At 48.1% G+C, this 18,397-nt stretch overlaps 7 protein-coding genes across 7 annotated transcripts; 4 read left to right on the forward strand and 3 right to left on the reverse strand.

Annotated features, from left to right (window-relative positions):
* Positions 1–755: 755 nt before the first annotated feature.
* On the reverse strand, positions 756–5,231 carry I303_104806 (uncharacterized protein; the record flags this gene model as incomplete). Its single annotated transcript, XM_018407522.1, has 7 exons — positions 756–982; positions 1,082–1,177; positions 1,311–1,633; positions 1,760–1,977; positions 2,069–4,410; positions 4,492–5,084; positions 5,155–5,231. 7 exons carry the CDS (start codon positions 5,229–5,231, stop codon positions 756–758), a joined length of 3,876 nt encoding a protein of 1,291 aa, XP_018262733.1.
* A 789-nt stretch (positions 5,232–6,020) lies between these two features.
* On the forward strand, positions 6,021–7,431 carry I303_104807 (uncharacterized protein; the record flags this gene model as incomplete). The annotated part of the gene is made up of 3 exons (XM_018407521.1): positions 6,021–6,133; positions 6,254–6,815; positions 6,877–7,431. The coding sequence occupies 3 exons, from the start codon at positions 6,021–6,023 to the stop codon at positions 7,429–7,431; spliced, it is 1,230 nt and encodes a 409-aa protein (XP_018262732.1).
* Positions 7,432–7,739: 308 nt separating this feature from the next.
* I303_104808 (uncharacterized protein) lies at positions 7,740–8,457 on the forward strand (the record flags this gene model as incomplete). The annotated part of the gene is made up of 2 exons (XM_018407520.1): positions 7,740–8,053; positions 8,133–8,457. 2 exons carry the CDS (start codon positions 7,740–7,742, stop codon positions 8,455–8,457), a joined length of 639 nt encoding a protein of 212 aa, XP_018262731.1.
* Positions 8,458–8,692: 235 nt separating this feature from the next.
* I303_104809 (uncharacterized protein) lies at positions 8,693–10,021 on the forward strand (the record flags this gene model as incomplete). Its single annotated transcript, XM_018407519.1, has 3 exons — positions 8,693–8,951; positions 9,046–9,176; positions 9,266–10,021. The coding sequence occupies 3 exons, from the start codon at positions 8,693–8,695 to the stop codon at positions 10,019–10,021; spliced, it is 1,146 nt and encodes a 381-aa protein (XP_018262730.1).
* Positions 10,022–10,946: 925 nt separating this feature from the next.
* On the forward strand, positions 10,947–12,618 carry I303_104810 (uncharacterized protein; the record flags this gene model as incomplete). The annotated part of the gene is made up of 3 exons (XM_018407518.1): positions 10,947–11,236; positions 11,345–11,541; positions 11,855–12,618. 3 exons carry the CDS (start codon positions 10,947–10,949, stop codon positions 12,616–12,618), a joined length of 1,251 nt encoding a protein of 416 aa, XP_018262729.1.
* A 460-nt stretch (positions 12,619–13,078) lies between these two features.
* Positions 13,079–16,485, reverse strand: I303_104811 (uncharacterized protein; the record flags this gene model as incomplete). Its single annotated transcript, XM_018407517.1, has 3 exons — positions 13,079–13,397; positions 13,602–13,865; positions 14,021–16,485. 3 exons carry the CDS (start codon positions 16,483–16,485, stop codon positions 13,079–13,081), a joined length of 3,048 nt encoding a protein of 1,015 aa, XP_018262728.1.
* A 464-nt stretch (positions 16,486–16,949) lies between these two features.
* On the reverse strand, positions 16,950–17,615 carry I303_104812 (uncharacterized protein; the record flags this gene model as incomplete). The annotated part of the gene is made up of 2 exons (XM_018407516.1): positions 16,950–17,258; positions 17,367–17,615. The coding sequence occupies 2 exons, from the start codon at positions 17,613–17,615 to the stop codon at positions 16,950–16,952; spliced, it is 558 nt and encodes a 185-aa protein (XP_018262727.1).
* Between the last annotated feature and the right edge of the window lie 782 nt (positions 17,616–18,397).

Below are 18,397 nucleotides of genomic sequence, written 5' to 3' on the forward strand. Positions count from 1 at the left end.
GAATCGGATTTACGATTCAGCAAATGCGGATATCAGGCCAGATACACGATGTGAGGCAGGCCAATCAACGGCTTTGAATGCTTGTTGAATCAGAAAGAGACAGAGGACGAGCAAGTCAATCGATTGAGGATAATGATTTATATTAAGATCAGAGCAATGCAACCCAGTGAAAGAACGAGTAGGAGCCCACTTCTTCTCGGAAGTAGAGCTGTCGTGCACGCGGCAGATGTTGGACGCAAGTCGAGACGAAGAGTAAGCAATGGAAAGTACACAAGGCTGGTGAGCAAGAGCAAGAATCAAGGAGCAACGAAAGGCGGACTGCATATCTCACATCGAAGACACCATCGATGCAAAGCAGCTGCAGGCGTGATTAACTTTTTTCTCGATGGTCATCGGTCAAATCCGAGGCTAAACTAAACTTATCGATCGCTGGCTAGGTCCGATACCTAGATGCCGGATAGACTGAGCTTTGCCGAGATGACTTCGGTTAGATCTTGGTCATTAGTCGCGGATCGATTCATCCTTATCGTGTCTGCACCTTCTTCTGCTATCGCATTCGCACACAAGTCCACGAGTACACAAGGATATGGGGATATGAGAACATGACCTTCATTATAAGCAACTAGTTTACATCTACAGTCGATGATCTAGATTATACCGCTGTAAATCAAAATTAAAGCAAAGTCAAGTAGCGTATTGCTACGTAATTACATATCGTGCCAATTCTGAATAGCATACCAAGTCATCCATATCAATCACCCCATGATCTCCTTCTCTACACCACTTCTCAATCGCTTATAATCCTTCTCATCGAACCTGATACTCTCGCACGTCTTCATGAAATTATCCGGTAAGAGCAGGCTATCCTGCGGTAAATTCTGCAGATAGTTCAAAATTGTGGTCGGGTTCTTTTGAAGGGATAATAATCTATCCTTCGATAGGGTCAGAATTGCCAATGAAGCAATTAACAAAAATCGAGGTCCTATCAAGACCCGGCATCAACGTCAACATCAAGAACGGGAACAATCACCTCCCTTTTCCTCGCTACCGAAGTTATGAAGGGAGTCATTCCGTCACTCACCTTCCGACACGACAGCATCTATAACTCTCAAAGTCGTTGGCCAGGGTAGACACCGTATGAACAATTGATTGAACCATTCATCAAGGAATGAGATGGCTACGAAAGAGAAAAAAAGATATATCCAAGGTCAGTCATGCTAAACCCCAATCTCCTGAAACGTCCATGTATGTGGAGCAAATTCGGCTAGGCTGACAGCGACCGTCACCTCAAGAGCGGGGTAGCGACTCACGATGAATCCCGACCTCTTTCAACAATCTCCCAAGCTTAGGCTCCTCTTTCGCCAGCAGACCCATAAATACCGCCGAGTCAATTCTGAGACCCAGACGCTCTTTCGAATTCGTATGATAATCTTTCAAGACCGAATTGATCAATCCCGATAAAAGCCAGAAACTATCTTCAGCCACACAATGAATCAAGAGAGCCCCGCCTATAAGCGCCATCTCAGATGTGTAGCCCGAAGGTGCGAAATTCGAGTACGCTCTTAAGATCAGTCGAAGGTCCGATTGACCTGCCGAATTAGAAGAGGAGAATATGGAGTGATTCGGATATGCACTGGTTCCCATAGTACAGAAAAATGTCAGAACCAGATCAAATCAGCTACCATCTTTCGTCTACCTTTGGAAGGGCATACCATATGAAGCGAACAGCGAAAGCAAAAAGGGGAGTCACTTCACTCACGCAGCAACATCCTTATTGATCCGCTCATTCTCCAAACCATTATCATGCTCAATCAATTCCTGATACAGTCCCGAGGTTCTGGCACTGAGCGTTCCAGCCATGAACCATGCCCAGACTTTCCCTCGGAGTGAAGATGGTACACCTGCATCCAATACCAATTTACGGACTTTCTTAGGTGGTTGAGTATTGGGCGGAAGGGGACTCGTTATGATCGAGAGCTACAACAGTGTGCGGAAATTCAATCAGCAAGAGTGTTTCTCACGCTCTCGAATGATCCTTGGTCTATCTGTTGCAAAAAGCCCGACTTACCCATTTCTGCTCGATGACTCGATGATCACCGCCATCCCTCCTGCTCGCAAAGATCTCCGGCACAGGACTTCTATCTTTCAAGAAACCCCACTCATCTGTCTCTGGCAGAGGCCTAAGCGAAGTGACTGAGGCTGTACTAGTCATTGTTGATTGTCTGTTCAGAGGCGGTCTACCTGTATCTGAAATTGGCGAATTATCCTCTATAGGAGACAATAGGGTAGAGGTCGGTTGAATCAGCTCGAAGTCTAGTCCTTCCGCTTTTACAGTACTATCATTATCCATGAAATCCTTATGACTGATCGGACTTGCTAATTTCGATGGACCCGTCGATGTCTTCTTCGGCGTTTTTCCATTCACATTCACCGAGTTGAACGAGAACGACGATGATCTCCCTGAGTTGGGTGGATGAGTACCGGGCAAAGAGAGAGATACCGAAGGTGTAGAATGATTTTCGTGATGAGTCCCAGTAAGGGGTGTTGAGGGAATCGGTAAATTCGCGTTGGCAGGAGTCGTAGTCGCTAAAGAGGTTTTTCGACCGCCGAAGAATGACTTCTTCGAAGCTACTGATGGTGCAGGAGAATTGATTGATGGAACAGGAGGTGTTTGATTGATTTTGATAGATAGTGCCGGTGGAGGAGGGGTTGATTCCTTCTTGCCTACTCCCAAGGTTTTGGCTACTGTAGCAGAGAAGCTTCTCGCTCGTGGACGGCCAGAAAAGGGAGTAGTGGGTTTGTGCAGACCATTTGTCGAGGTGGCTGGTGTGACCGGCATTGATGGAGGCACGGGAGATGTTGCACTGCGTACAGGATGGGGCGGCTGCGGATGAGTATGAGGATGAGGAGGGAAAGGCGAAGCCTGGTTGGATGTATCGGGTAAGATAGGTGAAGCTAGCGGGGAAGTCGCCCTTCGGATTGGCTGATGCTCGTGAGAATGGGGTGAAGACGCCCGACTTCGGCTAGAAGGAAGACCCAGACCTATAGGCTCGTGAGTGGGAATAGGAGGAGGAACTGGAATTCCAGGACCATCGACGAGAAACGTAATAGGTACTGGACCTTTGGAGGCTAGTAGATCAGCGTCCATCCTGCCTACCAAGGTCAGGCCTCTTGGCCTCTTGCCGTCCGACGCTGATCGAGCTGCATCAACAGCTTGCCGAGTAGCCGATATGCTATGAGGCGAAGATGGAGATCCAGGTGTCCATGGTCCTTGATTGATGTGCGGCGACAAATTGGGGGAGCTTGTGTGCGGAGGTGGTGGGACTAGTGAAGGGGCAGTGATTATTCCATTATCCGTCACATCGACTTTAACTTCAACAGCAGTGTCTGTGATGACTTCATCGATTGGGAGAGGTGAGGCGAGGAGGGATTGACTACTCGTGCTCTTCGACATGTCGAGGGAAGATGCAGGGGTTTGCTCGGAAGCGCTGTGTTCGAATTGTGTCGACCGGTCGTCCTGATGTTCGGGTGTCAAATCGCTTCCTTCGCTTTTCGACGAGATGTTGCCTGTATTATTTGCGTTTGCATCGCTAGCGGTTGGAACGTTGTGAGACGCTGCTTCAGGATCAGTGGAATACCCGTGCTCATTGTCCGTCGGCGTAATCAGGTTCTCCTGGATGTAACCGATGGACCCATCTTCAACCGACTTTGCATGTTCACCCGCAGACCCTTTCTCAGATTCTTCTCTTTCTCGCATAATTCTGAGTCTCAGCTCCGTGGCCACAGATCGACCGTCTCGAGAAGGCATGTCGATTTTCGTAAAGGTAGTCTGATTAGGTGTAGTCGGTGTAGAGACTTCTAATCTAGGTGTAAGCTGTTCCTTCTCTTGATTCTCCTCATTCTCCTCTACCCGATTCTCGTTGTTCATTAAGGGCGATAGCGATCCATTTTGTCGTTGTCGTTTGACTTTGTCGGCGGATGGGAGTCTGAATGTATCCGTTTCCGGACTAGGAATATGTCTATGTCTACCTTCCATTGCTGCTCTGGTAGTGGTGAGACCGCTTGGATCATGTTCACCCTCCTCTCCTTTAGGCCTATCAGGCGCCTCCCGTAGTGGCGAAGGTATCTTACTATTCGCTTTGGCTGCTCTACTAAGTCGTTTCTGTTGTATAGCGAGGGACATGCGTTTTGCGGGACCGTACATGCTTTCTCGAGCATAATCATCATAGATATCCCATTCACTATCTTCTTCCTCAAAATCCCCATCATCCCCTTCCCCGGATTCGAGCGTATCTTGGGATATCGAATGCGAGAACGGTTGAGACTTTGGAGTCGGAGACACGGCATTGGTGGAAGATGTATCAGCATGATGGTGAGGTGTGATTATAGCTGTATTTGAGGGCGAGTCATCTGCACAGATATCAGTCTGATCAGCACAAGGTCGCAAACCGATTTTTCAGCATCAGCATGATAAATGCAATGCCAACGCACCTTTCAATTCTTCCACCGTTTCATCGATACTAAGTCTATGATCATCTTCACTCTCATTTCCGCCCATCATGAATCCACCGATTCCTCTGAAAGCCTCACTGCTCGTGCTTGAATTGATCGAATCTCTATGATGCCCATTTTGACCTTCATCCTGAGTTACTCGTTGCGTCTCGAAATAACCCTTCTCTCCTTGTGTCTCCACTAGACTTGGCGATGGCTGAGGGCTATCTAACTCGAATGGTCCCGATATCCTCTTAAGATCGCCTTTGGTCTGGCCAAGTTGTGTGCCCTCTTCGTCCTCCTCGTATTGGTAGGAATGTCTATGCGCATGGGAGGAGGTAGGACGAGGTGGAGAGGGAGCTGTCAGAATGGTAGCAGGCAGCGCTGCAGGTTTTTGTATTGGTGTACTTGATGGTGAAGGTGATGTGCTCCCACTGGCCAATGAGCTGAAGCGGACGTTCTTCCTTTCTACCCAGCCTATGATACCTTCGCAACTAGCTAATAAGACATCGCCCAGATCTCGAAGTAAGATCAGTTCGTCTCCCGAGATGTACATGAGCTGATCGGGCTTCTCAGCAACGCAGTCGGTCATACTATAGAATTCATGGCAATCAGCTTCATTGTGGATGAATGTGAGGCTTAGAAGAGATTGCAATGACCCACGCTACACCTTTGCCTATGCCTCCTCTTTCCGCCAGCGCGATGAGATCGTTCAACTCCCTTGGATCTAGATATCCCATGTTGGCGGTGTTGCTGTATTTGTATCACAAGGTCATACTATCACAGGGGTTCCGAAATCTTTGATGTATTGTTGCGAGTGTGTATGGCTGTGGAAGTCTGAATGCTTTCTACGGTGGTATCCGTTAATTTCGCGCTAACATGTGGTACGCTAAAACTAGCCCAACTACGCGTCTCCATAACGTAAACTATAAACTCTGAAACACGTCAAATAAAATCATCAAAAATCGGAATCAAGTGTGATGTTGGTCCAGGGGGAGTTTTACTTTGGATAGACCCCCATTCAATGCTTTACGATTCATGATGTCCTCTATCGTTGGGATATACAGCTTTCCCGCTTGCTTGCCGTCGTCCCTGTTGACTGTGTGCACCATGAAATTGCACCTGCATACAACGAGGAAGAAGGGGACAAGCAAAATAAAATACTGTAAATGCCTTTGCATCCTTTAAAGGATGACGACAAAATCTTAGCTTCGCGCTCGGATCATCTTGTGGTCCATTACCGATCAACGCACAGATCTTTTCTTCATCAAACACAACACCGGTCGTTCTCATCACGATCCTCCTCCTCCACTTTATCGCATCTGCATCAATCTTCATTTGGGCCTCATCATCACCGCTGTCGATGCTGACATGACCTGACGATGATTAATACTGACAGGGATTGATGGCAATGGAGGATAACTACAACGATCTCAGCCTATACTGTACTCATCCGTTGTCCACTCCGCCACTCAGGTCAAATGAAACACATTGACATCATTTCCCGAGACCAGTCAGAGCAATGCGCAATGACTTTATCGAGATCGTACACCATCCAACCAGCGTCTTTCGCGAGTCTGCGAATGATGGACTTCTCACGGATCAGTCAATGTGCCGATCACGGACTCGAAGAATGCTGGTAGTAAGTATCTGTACAAATTACCTCTCGTCAGCTCATCATGTTTTCCTTCTTCGAATCCGCTCTTCCTTCGTCTGATGCTGTCTGAAGATCGTAGCTCATATATGCTACACAACCGCTTAGTCATAAACAGATCGAATGCAAGAATGGGAAAGGACCAACGCACTTCTCAAATCCAAAGCATTTCCCACTTGTACTTGGTGGTCGATTTTCGATCGAACATTGCAGGAAATGTCCGCGAGACAAGTTGACGAACTGCGAGATCTCTGGTGACGAAATTCGATTTTATGCACGTACTACCAAATACGATAAACCCCCTCTCGTCCGCCGAATCCGAATCCCAGGCCATGGAAATACCAAGTTGATCGATGGTCGGATCGATCTTATGGGCTTGATCATCGATAGTGATGAAGAGATCAATAATGATGAGGATGTGATATCACCTGATCCGCGCAATAGCGAGGAGAAAGAGGGGAATATGAGCGCACCTAGAAAGCGCAAGAGGGGCAATCGCAGTTCATCTCAGATGCCAAACAAGCTGCATTCGAGGAAGCGAAGACATGATTATCAGGATCCAGACTCAACCTCGAATATTGACGATGCGGAAGATGATATGAATGCAGGACCTTCGCAGGTGTCTGCTATCTCCCTTATCGCCTCTCAATCCTCAAGGCGAAGAATCATAGTGAGCCGCTCCCCTCTCAAATTAAAGATATCTGCCTCATGATTTTTTCTTGGCTATTTAGAGATCCCCTTCGACAAGCCCCCAGCCTGAGGCTCGTAATCTTCGTCACCAAGCATCCACTACCAAATGTAGCAAACCGCTATCTACTTCAACCACCGACACTGCAGCGCACCCACCATTCGCGCAAACACCAAAGTCGTCGTCTGCTTCGGCTATCGACTTGACACGGAGTCCAGCTGGGACGCTTGCGACTGCATCGGAAGCTTCTCAAGCCCTGGAACCGCGAACCACTTCCGCCAAGTATTCTCATAGCACTAGGGATAGGTCCGATAACACTAGGGACAGCTCCGTCGAGTCTGTCCTTCCCTTTGTCAAACCCACCTCACCTGCTACAGAGGATGACAAAATCGAGATCGACGAGCTGAGACGATCGACCAAAGAAAAGGACAAAATCATCGAGCATAAAGACCAGTTAATCCAAAAGCACGAGTCCACCATCGCAAGGTTGACAAGGGAGAAAGAAAGTATGATGGCTCAGATTGGAAAGCTGTATATGGAGAAGGAAGAACTGAAAAAGCAAGTCGAAAAGGCAGAGACCGGATCTGTCGGCACGTAGTAATGTACTGTACAGATCATCTGAAACGGGGTTGGCTTGTTGTATAATGTACATATGAATTCTATCTTTATGTTCGATGTTCAAGAGCGGCCTGAGCGCAGCTGGCATGAATGATCATAAGGCTTACGATACTGGATTTACTGTGCACGGACCACTTCACAGACATTCTAGGAGTGCCGTCTGGACGTATCGTAGACCATGGGAGAAAAGAATCATTTTCAAGCCTGATCTGCTCGATCCTATTCGTTCACTTTCGATATCCCGCCTTGTGTTAGACTGGGGTACGGATCTCACTATACAGTTGAACGATGTCTGAAACAGAATCGCAGTATTCTAACGGCACTTTGCCACTGGATTCCAAAAAGGAAGGCAGCGCTTATGATACTGACGAATTCGTCCAGTCTTCGTCTTCGTCAGACGACGATGACGATGACGGGTGTACAGAGGAAGAGGAAGAACAAGACGAGGTAGAGAGTGATGATGAAGAGGAGCGAGACACTGATCAAATAAGTATAAAGCAGGAGGAGCAAACCGACAAAGACAACGAGGAGGATGAAGAGGACGACGAAGAACCATTAACAATGAGTCAGCTCAAGCAGATTGTGAGAGGTTCCAAGAGGAAGTGAGTCAACTAAACTACACATCAACGATGTGTTCAAGCGAGCATGTGAGGAGATCTAACGGTTTCGATACGACTATAGACACAAAGCATGGCGCGAAGGTAGTCAAGCAGAAGTGACCTGGAGTCTCCGAGATGGACCTCGACCTGACAAAGAAGATATTCAGCTGTATAATCGTCAGCTGGGATATGACCCTTCCTCTTCCTCTGGATCGAAAGCAACCACGATCAGAAAACGTTGTCGACGTCCAAATAGTCCTCTCGGTCAGAGTGAGACTGCGAATGGTCAGAGACCACAGATCATCCCAACGCAGAACGAACAATCGTTGAATGCCGGACAAGCTCCACCTTCGGTTGTCCACCAGGCCGATCGACATCGGTTCACGATTCAGATCACGAAAATCTGAGATGGCGTCCGCCGCAGAGGCAGAAGATCGGCTCAAGAAGCAAGGATGGAGAAAGTACCGCACATGCAAGGCGCATGGTGGGAATTGCTGGGAGTGAGTGAAAGTCTTGTTGATAACTTACCATGCTTGATGGGATGCGCTGACGCTGACGCTGATTAATGTAACATTCGTCCGCCACGAGTCCAGACACAAATCGCTGAAATGCAAACATCGCCAAGGCGTCACGCATTTCTCAATGCCATCGACGCCTCCAAATAGCACAGACTTGCGACCCATGACGTGCAAAGACTGTTCAAAGAGCGGGAGACTCGATTGTGAAGCTTCCCGACCCAAGACTAACAGGCCTCGCCGAAAATTGCCGGACCGAACTCCTTTACAGGACGAATCGGAGTCCAACCTCTTCAAGGAAGATCGACCCACCAGCCAACTTCCAACCCGAGCCCCTTTGCAAGACAGAACAGAGTTGTACATCCCGGAGGAAGTCCAGTCCACCGGTGAGAATCCACTTTCCAGTGCTTCCAGGGCAGCATCTCAGACAAAGGTGGCGGAAAGGCCAGACCTCGCTCGCAGGCTCATCCCCATCACCAGTGTCTGTTCCCGATGATCTCGCTATACGATTTCCTTCTATAAAACAGATCCCACTCGAGAACAGTCAAATCGTCGATGAGGAAGCCCGGCCAGCCAAACGAGCTAGAATGACGGCAGATCTGCCCAATTCGGTATGTGTTCCTCCTTTCAATCATGACCATGATTCGGTATGTGTTCCTCATTTCAATCATGACCAATCGCTGAGACCGTTATCCATCAGTCTGAAAGTGGTGACGGTGTTATACCTGCCGTACCGGACTCTGTGGCGCCGCTCCAGGAGCCACATACAGACCCAGATTTGCCGGAGAGTCATGGGCCATTCACCGAGGAAGGGGTCGTTCGTGTACCCCAAGGAGAGGCATCGAGCTCGGCGCCCAGCTCTGCCCCTCTCGATCCGCTCCGGGAATCGTCCACCGTGGCTTCAAGAAAAGTAGATGAACAACAAGGCTTTATAAAGGGGTTACAAGATATGTTCACATCGTGGAACAAGAAACAAGAGAACACTCGAAACAGAATAGACAGATTGACGAGAGAGAAAGCAGAGCTCGAGATTGAGTTGTCAAAGGTCTTCGGAGAAGCCGAAAAGAAGGTTGAACTTCTTCGGAGTGAACTAAAAGGCAAGATTGACGATCTAGCAGTGTCTGCTAAGGCACTCGAGAAGGAGAGGGCAGGCTCTGAGGAATATCGTCGACAATTGAGCGACCTCACGAAGAGAGGAGTTGAGAAAGAGGAGATCATCAGTGATTTGACGAGCAAACACAAAGCAGAGCAAGCTGAGCAGCAGAAATTGAAAGAGGAGAATGAGACTCTCAGGATCAAGTTGGGTATATCGGAGAAGCGAGTTGCGGATCTCGAAGCGAGTCTAAGCCAGGAGACAGAGGATCACGAGCAGACGGTGCGCAAGTGGGCTAAAACCGTGAATGAGAAAGAGAAGTTGGAACAAGAGTTGCATGAATCGAAGGGGCTGCTAGGCTGAACGCGGTGTTAGATACAGTATGTAGCTGCACGAAGTGGGGATTGTACTGGAGAAGAATATGTAAGCTACTGTAGTAGAGTATTTAAGCTACTTCATAATTATATATCATGTACAGTACAGTAGCATCAGACTAATTTTCCACGTACACGTATGTATGTAATCTTGCGGCTCAAAGGCTAGTGTAAGCGCCGTCTCTTAGTAATACAGGATGTGGCAGCTTGTTCAACGAAGGCGCAGGGACCGCCACCGACTGATTGGTGGAGGGACATTCGACGATCGAATCAAATTTGTCCACAAAGTCAAGAGGGTCAGTGCGGGATTGAGCTGATCTTCCTTCTCCCAGGTCCGTCCGACGCGCATTTCCATATCCTTTCTTACGACTCCTGCTGGAGCTCGTAACAGCGCTTGCATCCTTCCCAACTACACTTGCAAGCTCACGCCCTCTCAGCAGCAACCGCCTACATTAGGCGACATCAGACAAAAAAAACAGGATGAACGAGGCAGAACTTTCGGACATGGGCTGGACGAAGGTCAAACGATGCGCGAAACATGGGAAGAGATTTGTTATCTGTAAGTTCGATTCATCCCACATTTTCATACGAGGCTAGTGCGGGCAGTGCGAGGATATTCGAGACGGAGGATAATTTGCTTCGCTTACTGATGAGACCTGCACGAAAGACATAGTAATATCAAGTGCGCAAATCAGAATCCTGGTCGTGATCGTGATTCTGAAAGCCAAGCCCATTTCTGCCGTCCGGTCAGAGCTGTCTCTCGAACGATACACCCAGAAGTACATGTGGCGAGGTGCAGAGATTGTCTGAGAGACAACATACAACGGTGCGGACCGATCGAAGAGGATACAATCTACGTTTCGAATCCTATCCCTATTCTGCCGGATGAGCTATCAACACCCAGTCCCAAACCAATGGTCTCCGACCAGCCCAATGAAAGGCAACGGGGGGATGTAGTTGGATTCCTACAAGAGAACGTGCTCAGCTCGAGCAGTGTCAGCCTGAACACGAGCTTGGACGACACTTCAGAGTGGTTCCGTGATCTCGGGAGGCCGAAAACCACCTCCAGAGACTTTTTCGGGTTCTGCGAACATCAGACATCCAGCAAGAATATCGAGAGAGTCCGAAATAATGAAGAAAACATCACTACGATGCCGCGAAAAGGAGAAGCATGCATGTCGCGCCACAAGCGGAAAGAACATCGGTGAGTCCTGAACGTCTCAAGATAGCGTCGGGAAATTGCGCCATCTTCGACCTTCATAAGGACGACGGCTAATCTTCAGCTGAATCCCCGCCGACAGTCCACTTCCAGGCCTTCGCAATATCGAGTGCACTCTCATGCCGAGAAAGTGTACTCAGATATACTCGTGCTCCCTGGCAGCGCCAGACCCAGACTCAGACCTCGCCATTTGAAAGCTCAAGGAAAAGCGCCCGGACACTCTGGAATGACTATCGTCAAGTTGGAGAACCAAGATGACGACGATGATGGTGAAATACTCGCAAGGGAGTGTAAGTCCCCCGCCTCTTATGCCACTCAAGAAATGCCCTTAGCCTTATCAAGCTAACGAGTTATTAACTTAGTCGCGATGAATCCACATTTTTCAGGTACTAACCGGTGCCACTGCCAAGCCTGCTGGGACATTGGGGACTGGAGCTGTAAGAAACGACATTTCTATCTTTCTGACATGTTGTCGATCACTGTCATGTCATGTCATGTCTTCAGAATGTATCTCTATCTGGTGATATGCTCTACTTAATGGCTGACGACATCATGAACGGCTCTTGATTTGTCATTATGGCCTTAATCGATGGCTGACAGTAGACTCGGCTTCTCATCCGCCTCCTATACCCATCCAGATCCGAGGCATAGGTGCCCAAGCATCCCAGGATAATGATCAACACGGAGCAAGGGTAGTGACTCAATGGAGACAATTCATAGATATCTGCAGTATCTCAATCCCGCTAAATCCAGTTCAGACCCTGGACGATGGACCGGGTCCACTCGATATTGACGCTGAGGAGCTTCTTCAGAAACTCCGGACTGTTTTGCACGACAAAGAGCAAGCTCGCCGAGCTGCTGAGCGCATGACAGGCGAGTATGAAGCACAATTGACCCAGCTCAAGGTGGATAACGACGATCTTCTCCTGAAGCTGCGGAACAAGGACGAGCTGGAAGTGGAGTTGAGGGGTATGAAGATGAAGATCATGATTGAAAAGGTGAAACGAGAGAATGCTGAGAAAGATCGAGGATTGCAAGCTCAAGCTCAATACCAACATCAAACAAGAACGCAAATGCAAAAGCGGACTTATCAGGAGAGACCAGCCAACGAACACTTGGAGAACGATGAAGAGACACAAGATCTACGAACACGGTTGAAATTGGCACATCATCGTATCGCGGAATTAGAGCTGAAACTTGCCTCTCATCGAGCAGAGATAATCAAGTTGAGGGAAGAGTATGAGAAGACGTGTACTACGTTGGGAAAGATGTGTATGGAGAAAGAGGGGTTGAAAGAGGAAGTAGAAGATCTCAAGCGAAAACAACAGCAGACCAAAAATTACTGTGTACCGCACGGTACAAAATAGCTAATCCCAATTTCATTGGCAAATTTTGTGCCTTGTTGTAGAGAAAGCATATTGTATTGCATCGAATTTCAAAATTCGGAGCGAAGTTGTACTATGAACCTTTGGACCTATGAACTATGAATACATTCATATTGCATCGCGCGAGTTGACGCAAATTTGATCCGTTGCAGTCCGCCCATCGAATCATGTGCAATGTACAAAGTACAGCTACAAAACAACAAAGAAGTCACATCATTCCTCTTTCAAGATATTCTTAAATCCAAGATATTCGACTGATCCTCCTCATCCTCGTCCTCGTCTCGTCCTCGCCCTCGACTGATCATTCCTCTTCCAGCCAGTAATCGAAGTAGATCAACACAACACGTGTAAGTCTCATACAAAATCGCAATCGTCTTCTCCTACCCAGTGTCCATCCATTCCCTTGTCCATGTCCATGTCTGTGTCCAAAATTTACTCCAGATCAACTCGGCACCCCACCTAATCCTCTAGCACCAGCACTTGCACTACCACCCGGACCCGCATACTTGACAGACCCCCACATCCCCCAACTTTCCATCATATCAAACAAATTCGCATTACCCCCTCCTACCAAAGTCTGCAACCGCCCCGGAATCGGGAAATCCAATTTGATCGGATTGGCGGAACCAAAAGGTCCGTATCCCCATTTCACTGGATCTGTCGCCGTAGTACGAGGATTGAGGTTGAAGGGTAACGCGAGTGGATGGAAGGGGTCCAAGGTCGATAGATGGTTCAGAGAAGTCGCATAATCTATCGTCATTCTAAACAACACAACATAGAAATACTCGCTCGTCAGCATTATTCCAGTATCATTAATTAGCGGATCACATTTTGCCCTGCTCCAAGACGACACAGGTTTACAGCTCCGAATTACCCCTCAAATACAGATCAACGCGAAGAAAGAAGATCTTCTAGACGGACGGATTACAACTCATGCTCAGACTCGATCCAAGACCCAGACTCACCTGAACACACTCCAGAGGACTACAACCTCTACTAAACCCCACAAAACCCACGTACCCCATCCCCAGCCTTTCTTGACCGCTTGGCCGACCGCTATCGAATTACCGGACGCAGATGCTGCAGCTGTACTGAGGGATTGAAGAGCTTCAAGCCATTGTTTCTGGGTGATCAGCAATGCTTGTTCCGCAGCCAACGTGGCGGATTTGGCATTTTCGATGGAGGTTGTGTGGAGTGTGAACGTCGTTGATTTTGCTGGGATGTTCAGTCTGAGACCAAGACCAAGATACCAAGCACATAAGAATTAGCTAAGCAAACTTCAAAATCATAATACCGCCTGATCGCTGTCGGATGAAGTGCAAGAGTGCAGAAAGGAAACAAAACGAAATAATGACAAATCAAAACGTGAAGATGGGTAACTCACAACGAGCGCTTCAATGGCGAACCGAATGATTCCTTCAATCTCCCTAAGAAACTCTCATTCCCCACCTCTACATCATCTTGCGTCTGGCTTTTCTGGCTTGAATCAATGTTGATTTTGGATTTAGGCGATCTTCTGGGCGATACTCTCAAACGATGTATAGAGACACCTTCATTCTCTTGAGCCTGACCTCCAGCCTGAGCTTCAGAGAGTTTATGACTCGTATCACCCGGCGAAATTGAAGTCGAAGTCGAAGGGCTCATTTTACCTAACGGAGAAGGGTTGAATCTGACTCTCGATTTGTTCGGGGTGGATTGCCAAGCTCCGGGCGGTTTCGGAGTAGGCATTGCGCTCAAATTGGGATTATTCGATCGTAGTGGAGTAGACGATCCTTGTGTGTGTCTGTTGTGTACGCTCAGAGATGCGGGTTCTGGAGAAGCGCTGGTTGATGGGTCTGGAGTAGCAGACTTCAGAGGAGAGGGAGATTCAGGTTGTGAAGGTAAAGCGATGTTGACTTGAACAGGATCTTGAGGAGGGATAGGTATATCTTCTGCACTGCGATAAGCGCTGTGTGATTGTCGAAGAGATGTCCGAGGGGATCTTGCGGGGCTATCCTGTTGCGTTGCCGATTCCAGTTCGGGAGAACGAGTGTACCGATTGATGTCTCTCTTAGATGAGAACTCTTCTTGGACAGACGATGCATCCTTTTCCTTCTTTTCTTTCTCTACTGTTCTCGGCACAGATATACGCGATCTTGAAGAATAGCTTGCAGGAGTTCCAAAAGATGTGGAAGGCGTATTGGAGCGATCTCGTATTGTATTCGAGCGAGAATGAGAAAGGGACTGAGACTGGGACTGGGACTGCGAGACCGAAAGTGATTTCGAGGTAGACCGAAATAAAGCCGCTCTGCGAGAAGAATAAGTATCAATCTCGCTGATATCGTCCTCCTCTGATATCTCAGGTTCCGGCAAGGCAGGTAAAGGCGGTGAGTCGGTTGGTGGGGAGTCTTGTCGTTTCGACATATTCGATGCATAAGTAGAGCTCGACTCTTTGTTATTGTTGAGAGACTGCCGCCTTGTCGAAGGTGATTGACTTTGAGGTGGGTTTGGAGTAACAGTCGAACTTCTATTTATCCTCCTGCCAGACTGTTCAGGCGAGTCATTCCTCCCTGTAACTTGCCTTAAGGGTACCTCCTCCTCCTCTTCCTCTCCCTCTCCAATCAAACTCTGACTGCTCTCTTCCCAGCCTACCGCACTGAGACCTTCGTCCAGATCCAGCTCAACTTCCCCTCGTACTTCCAAGTCCACCGCATTCCGCGCGAACGAATGTAGATCATCCGGAGCTAGATCCACACTAATCCGACGAGGGGTAGGTGGGATTCTACTACGGCGTGTTTCGCTGGTCTCCTCTGGCGGCGGGGTATTCCTGTACCTTCTCCTTATATCGGTTACTGACCGTCTCTCTGAGGCATCCTCTTGGTGGGCTGGCTGAGTAGGCTGGATAGGGGAGAAAGACCGATGATCCCTTTCTTTTCCTTTCCTAGATCTGCTTGAGCTCGTACTTGATTCAGAGCCCCGCCTTTCCAACGAGCTACGCAAGCGTGCGGCTGTTGAGGTCTCGCCATATGATCGCTCAGGATGGCTGCCAGGATGAGGGTGAGGGGGAAGTGAAGAAGTGGACGATGCCAGAAAAGCCTCTAAACGCGTTGGTGGACTTTTACTCTGACTATCCCGCTGATGATTCGACGATTGCTTTCGGTCAGGTGAGGGAGGTAAACGGGAAGTACTGTTTAGTAGGACTGCTGCTCGGGAAGGTAATCTCGATGGCTGGCTTAGGTTGGGTGAAGATCGCCTATCGCCTCGTCGGGAATACGGGTTGATTATTCTTGGTGGGGGTGTAGGTGGACTTTGTTCCTCTTCCTCTTCGTCGTCTTCGTCAGCTGCATTCCCTTGATTTTCGTCTTCTTCAGACCGTTCTTCCGTGAAATACCTGTTCCTATTTCTCCTACGAGGAGAGCTGGGTCCAGCTTGAGCAACTTCGCCTTCGCCTTGGGCTTCGTTGAGCGCTTGTGCGCCATACAGAGACTTCCTCCAATCGCTCTTCAGTCTGGACGAACTACTTGAAAAGGATTCTTGAGGTATCGAAGTGGGTTTCGACACTTCCACAGCCTGTCTCATCTGATTCAACAATTCTCGAAGTTTATCTCCGGGATTCTGACCTTCCTCTTCTCCTACCTGTTCATCGTTTTCAAGTTCACCTTCATACTCGTTTTCGTTGTCATTTTCAAAATCTATCAATTTCCCTTCTTTGGGATAATGTATAGCAGGGACTTCAGTCGCATCGTCAGAGTATATTGTACTGGGAGTAATTGTTGATGCTCGACCTGGCATCTCTAATTCCGGAGTAGATGATCGAGGAGGCGACGAGGATGTTGAGGGTGAGAATTGGTGATGCCGCTGGCGAAACATTGATGGGACGGGGCAGTGTTGGGTGTGTGTCTTGAGGAAGGTCCGTTATATCGTTATCATACTAATGTCTTGTCGTTTGCTCTTGATTGGGCTATAGATGATATAGACGTGTTATATGAGATATGCAGGGCAAATAGACATAAGATGGCATGTGTCAGTGTCAATACCTGCTCACGCGAATCATGGTAATTTGGTAGGTGTTTGTTTATCTCTTCTCGTCAATTTTCCTAATTTATATCACGCGTCTGTGCGTCTGTGCGAGTAAATTGATTCCGTCCACAACAAATCAGGCATGGAATTGAGGTTTCGTTTCTCAATGCATCATCAACTCATCCACTCAGTAGCCTATGCATGCTAGAGATCCCGAGACGAGATGAGATTGAATGCATATGCAATGATGACTAGAAATACAAATGACATGTCGCACCTTCCTACCTTCCAAGGTGAACCTCCCAATCCTGTTCCTATACCCACCTATCAGTCTTTCGTTGACCTTTAATCGGAGCTTCTTCGCTGGGTTTACCGCCTCCCCATTCCGGCACACCTTCCGGCCGGGGAACTCTGACAGGCTCATAATCGTCCTGCGATACAGGCGTCATCGAGAATTTGGATTTGCGCGGTTTCTTCGGTATCGAGTCTGAGACTGAAGTCGAGGAGGAAGGTCCTGTTATGAGATCTGCATCTAATGCTGAATCCGCTGGATCATGCGTAGGTGCAGGCGTTGTCGTTGAGGTTGAAAGAGATGATATTCGATCTGAGGGAGCGTTCAGTCGCTATGGGCATATATGATCAGAATCAGATCAGTATCCAATTATACACACTCTCAATTCTCTCGTACGGGCATGCCTTGTTCCTTGTCTAGCAGCAACAGCAATACTCACGTAATACTCCTCCTTCAGATCAACTTTCCGCCTATCACTCCTCATACCCAGCCCTTCCTCGACATTCACACTCTGAACCCGACTTTGCTGATAATCATACCTCGTCTGCGTGAAAGAACTTAGGGCGAAGGAAGAAGCTACGATGATACCCACGAAGGGGAGCCCGAAAAGCACGAAAGGGTGTTTACGTATCTGCGTGAGGAACGTCGGTGCACTTTGATTCAGAGGTCGAGCGGTGAATGGAGGCATGACGAAGACGCAAAGCAAAGCCAGCGAACTTCCTCCACTATTGATCTGAGAGATGATGCTCAAGTCGCAGCCAATGTAGTACTTCGGGGCCGAAGTCTTGGTGTTGAGCGGAGGGAGGGTGGAGGATATTGGCCTGGCTTCGGACAGCGATTGTTTTGTCTCATCAACTCAACACATAGCCAAGCATCAACAAAAAGACCCAGAATTCTTGAATTCGCCTTCGCGCACCGGATTCCTCCACAATTGATGCAATTACGTAAGGAGTGAGAGTATTAGCCGCAGTTCTCCCCGCACTGCATTTTAGGTTTTTAGGCGGTTTGGTTTGGCTTGGCTTACCAGTTTAAAAAGAAGGACTCGCAGCTGATAGCCTTGGCATGATATCCATATCCATCATCATCATCATCGAGCATATGTAGACTATTCAACTTATATAACGACTCTGACGATCACAATCATCGCCACTCTTCACGCTTTCACATTGTATGAATAGATAATACAGCAATAGACTGGACATTCCAAATCACCGAAACGACACGAAACACGCTCAAAGGACTTGCTTGACGACAATAAACACCGCTTGGACCGCATACGAGAACAACCAAAGACATAATAGACTCAAAGACAGACGACAGACGTATCTCTTCCTCAAGCTCAATTCACAACTTCAAGATCAGCGCCTTCACCAAGCAATCATATACTGAGTAGAAGTCGTCCACTGAAATACTGCATAACGATCAATACTGTTCTAGCTTCAGCCGAATTACCGCATAGAAACAACGCCA

This window comes from Kwoniella dejecticola, chromosome 5 (assembly GCF_000512565.2).
Source record: "Kwoniella dejecticola CBS 10117 chromosome 5, complete sequence".
NCBI classification, from domain to species: Eukaryota; Fungi; Basidiomycota; class Tremellomycetes; order Tremellales; family Cryptococcaceae; genus Kwoniella; species Kwoniella dejecticola.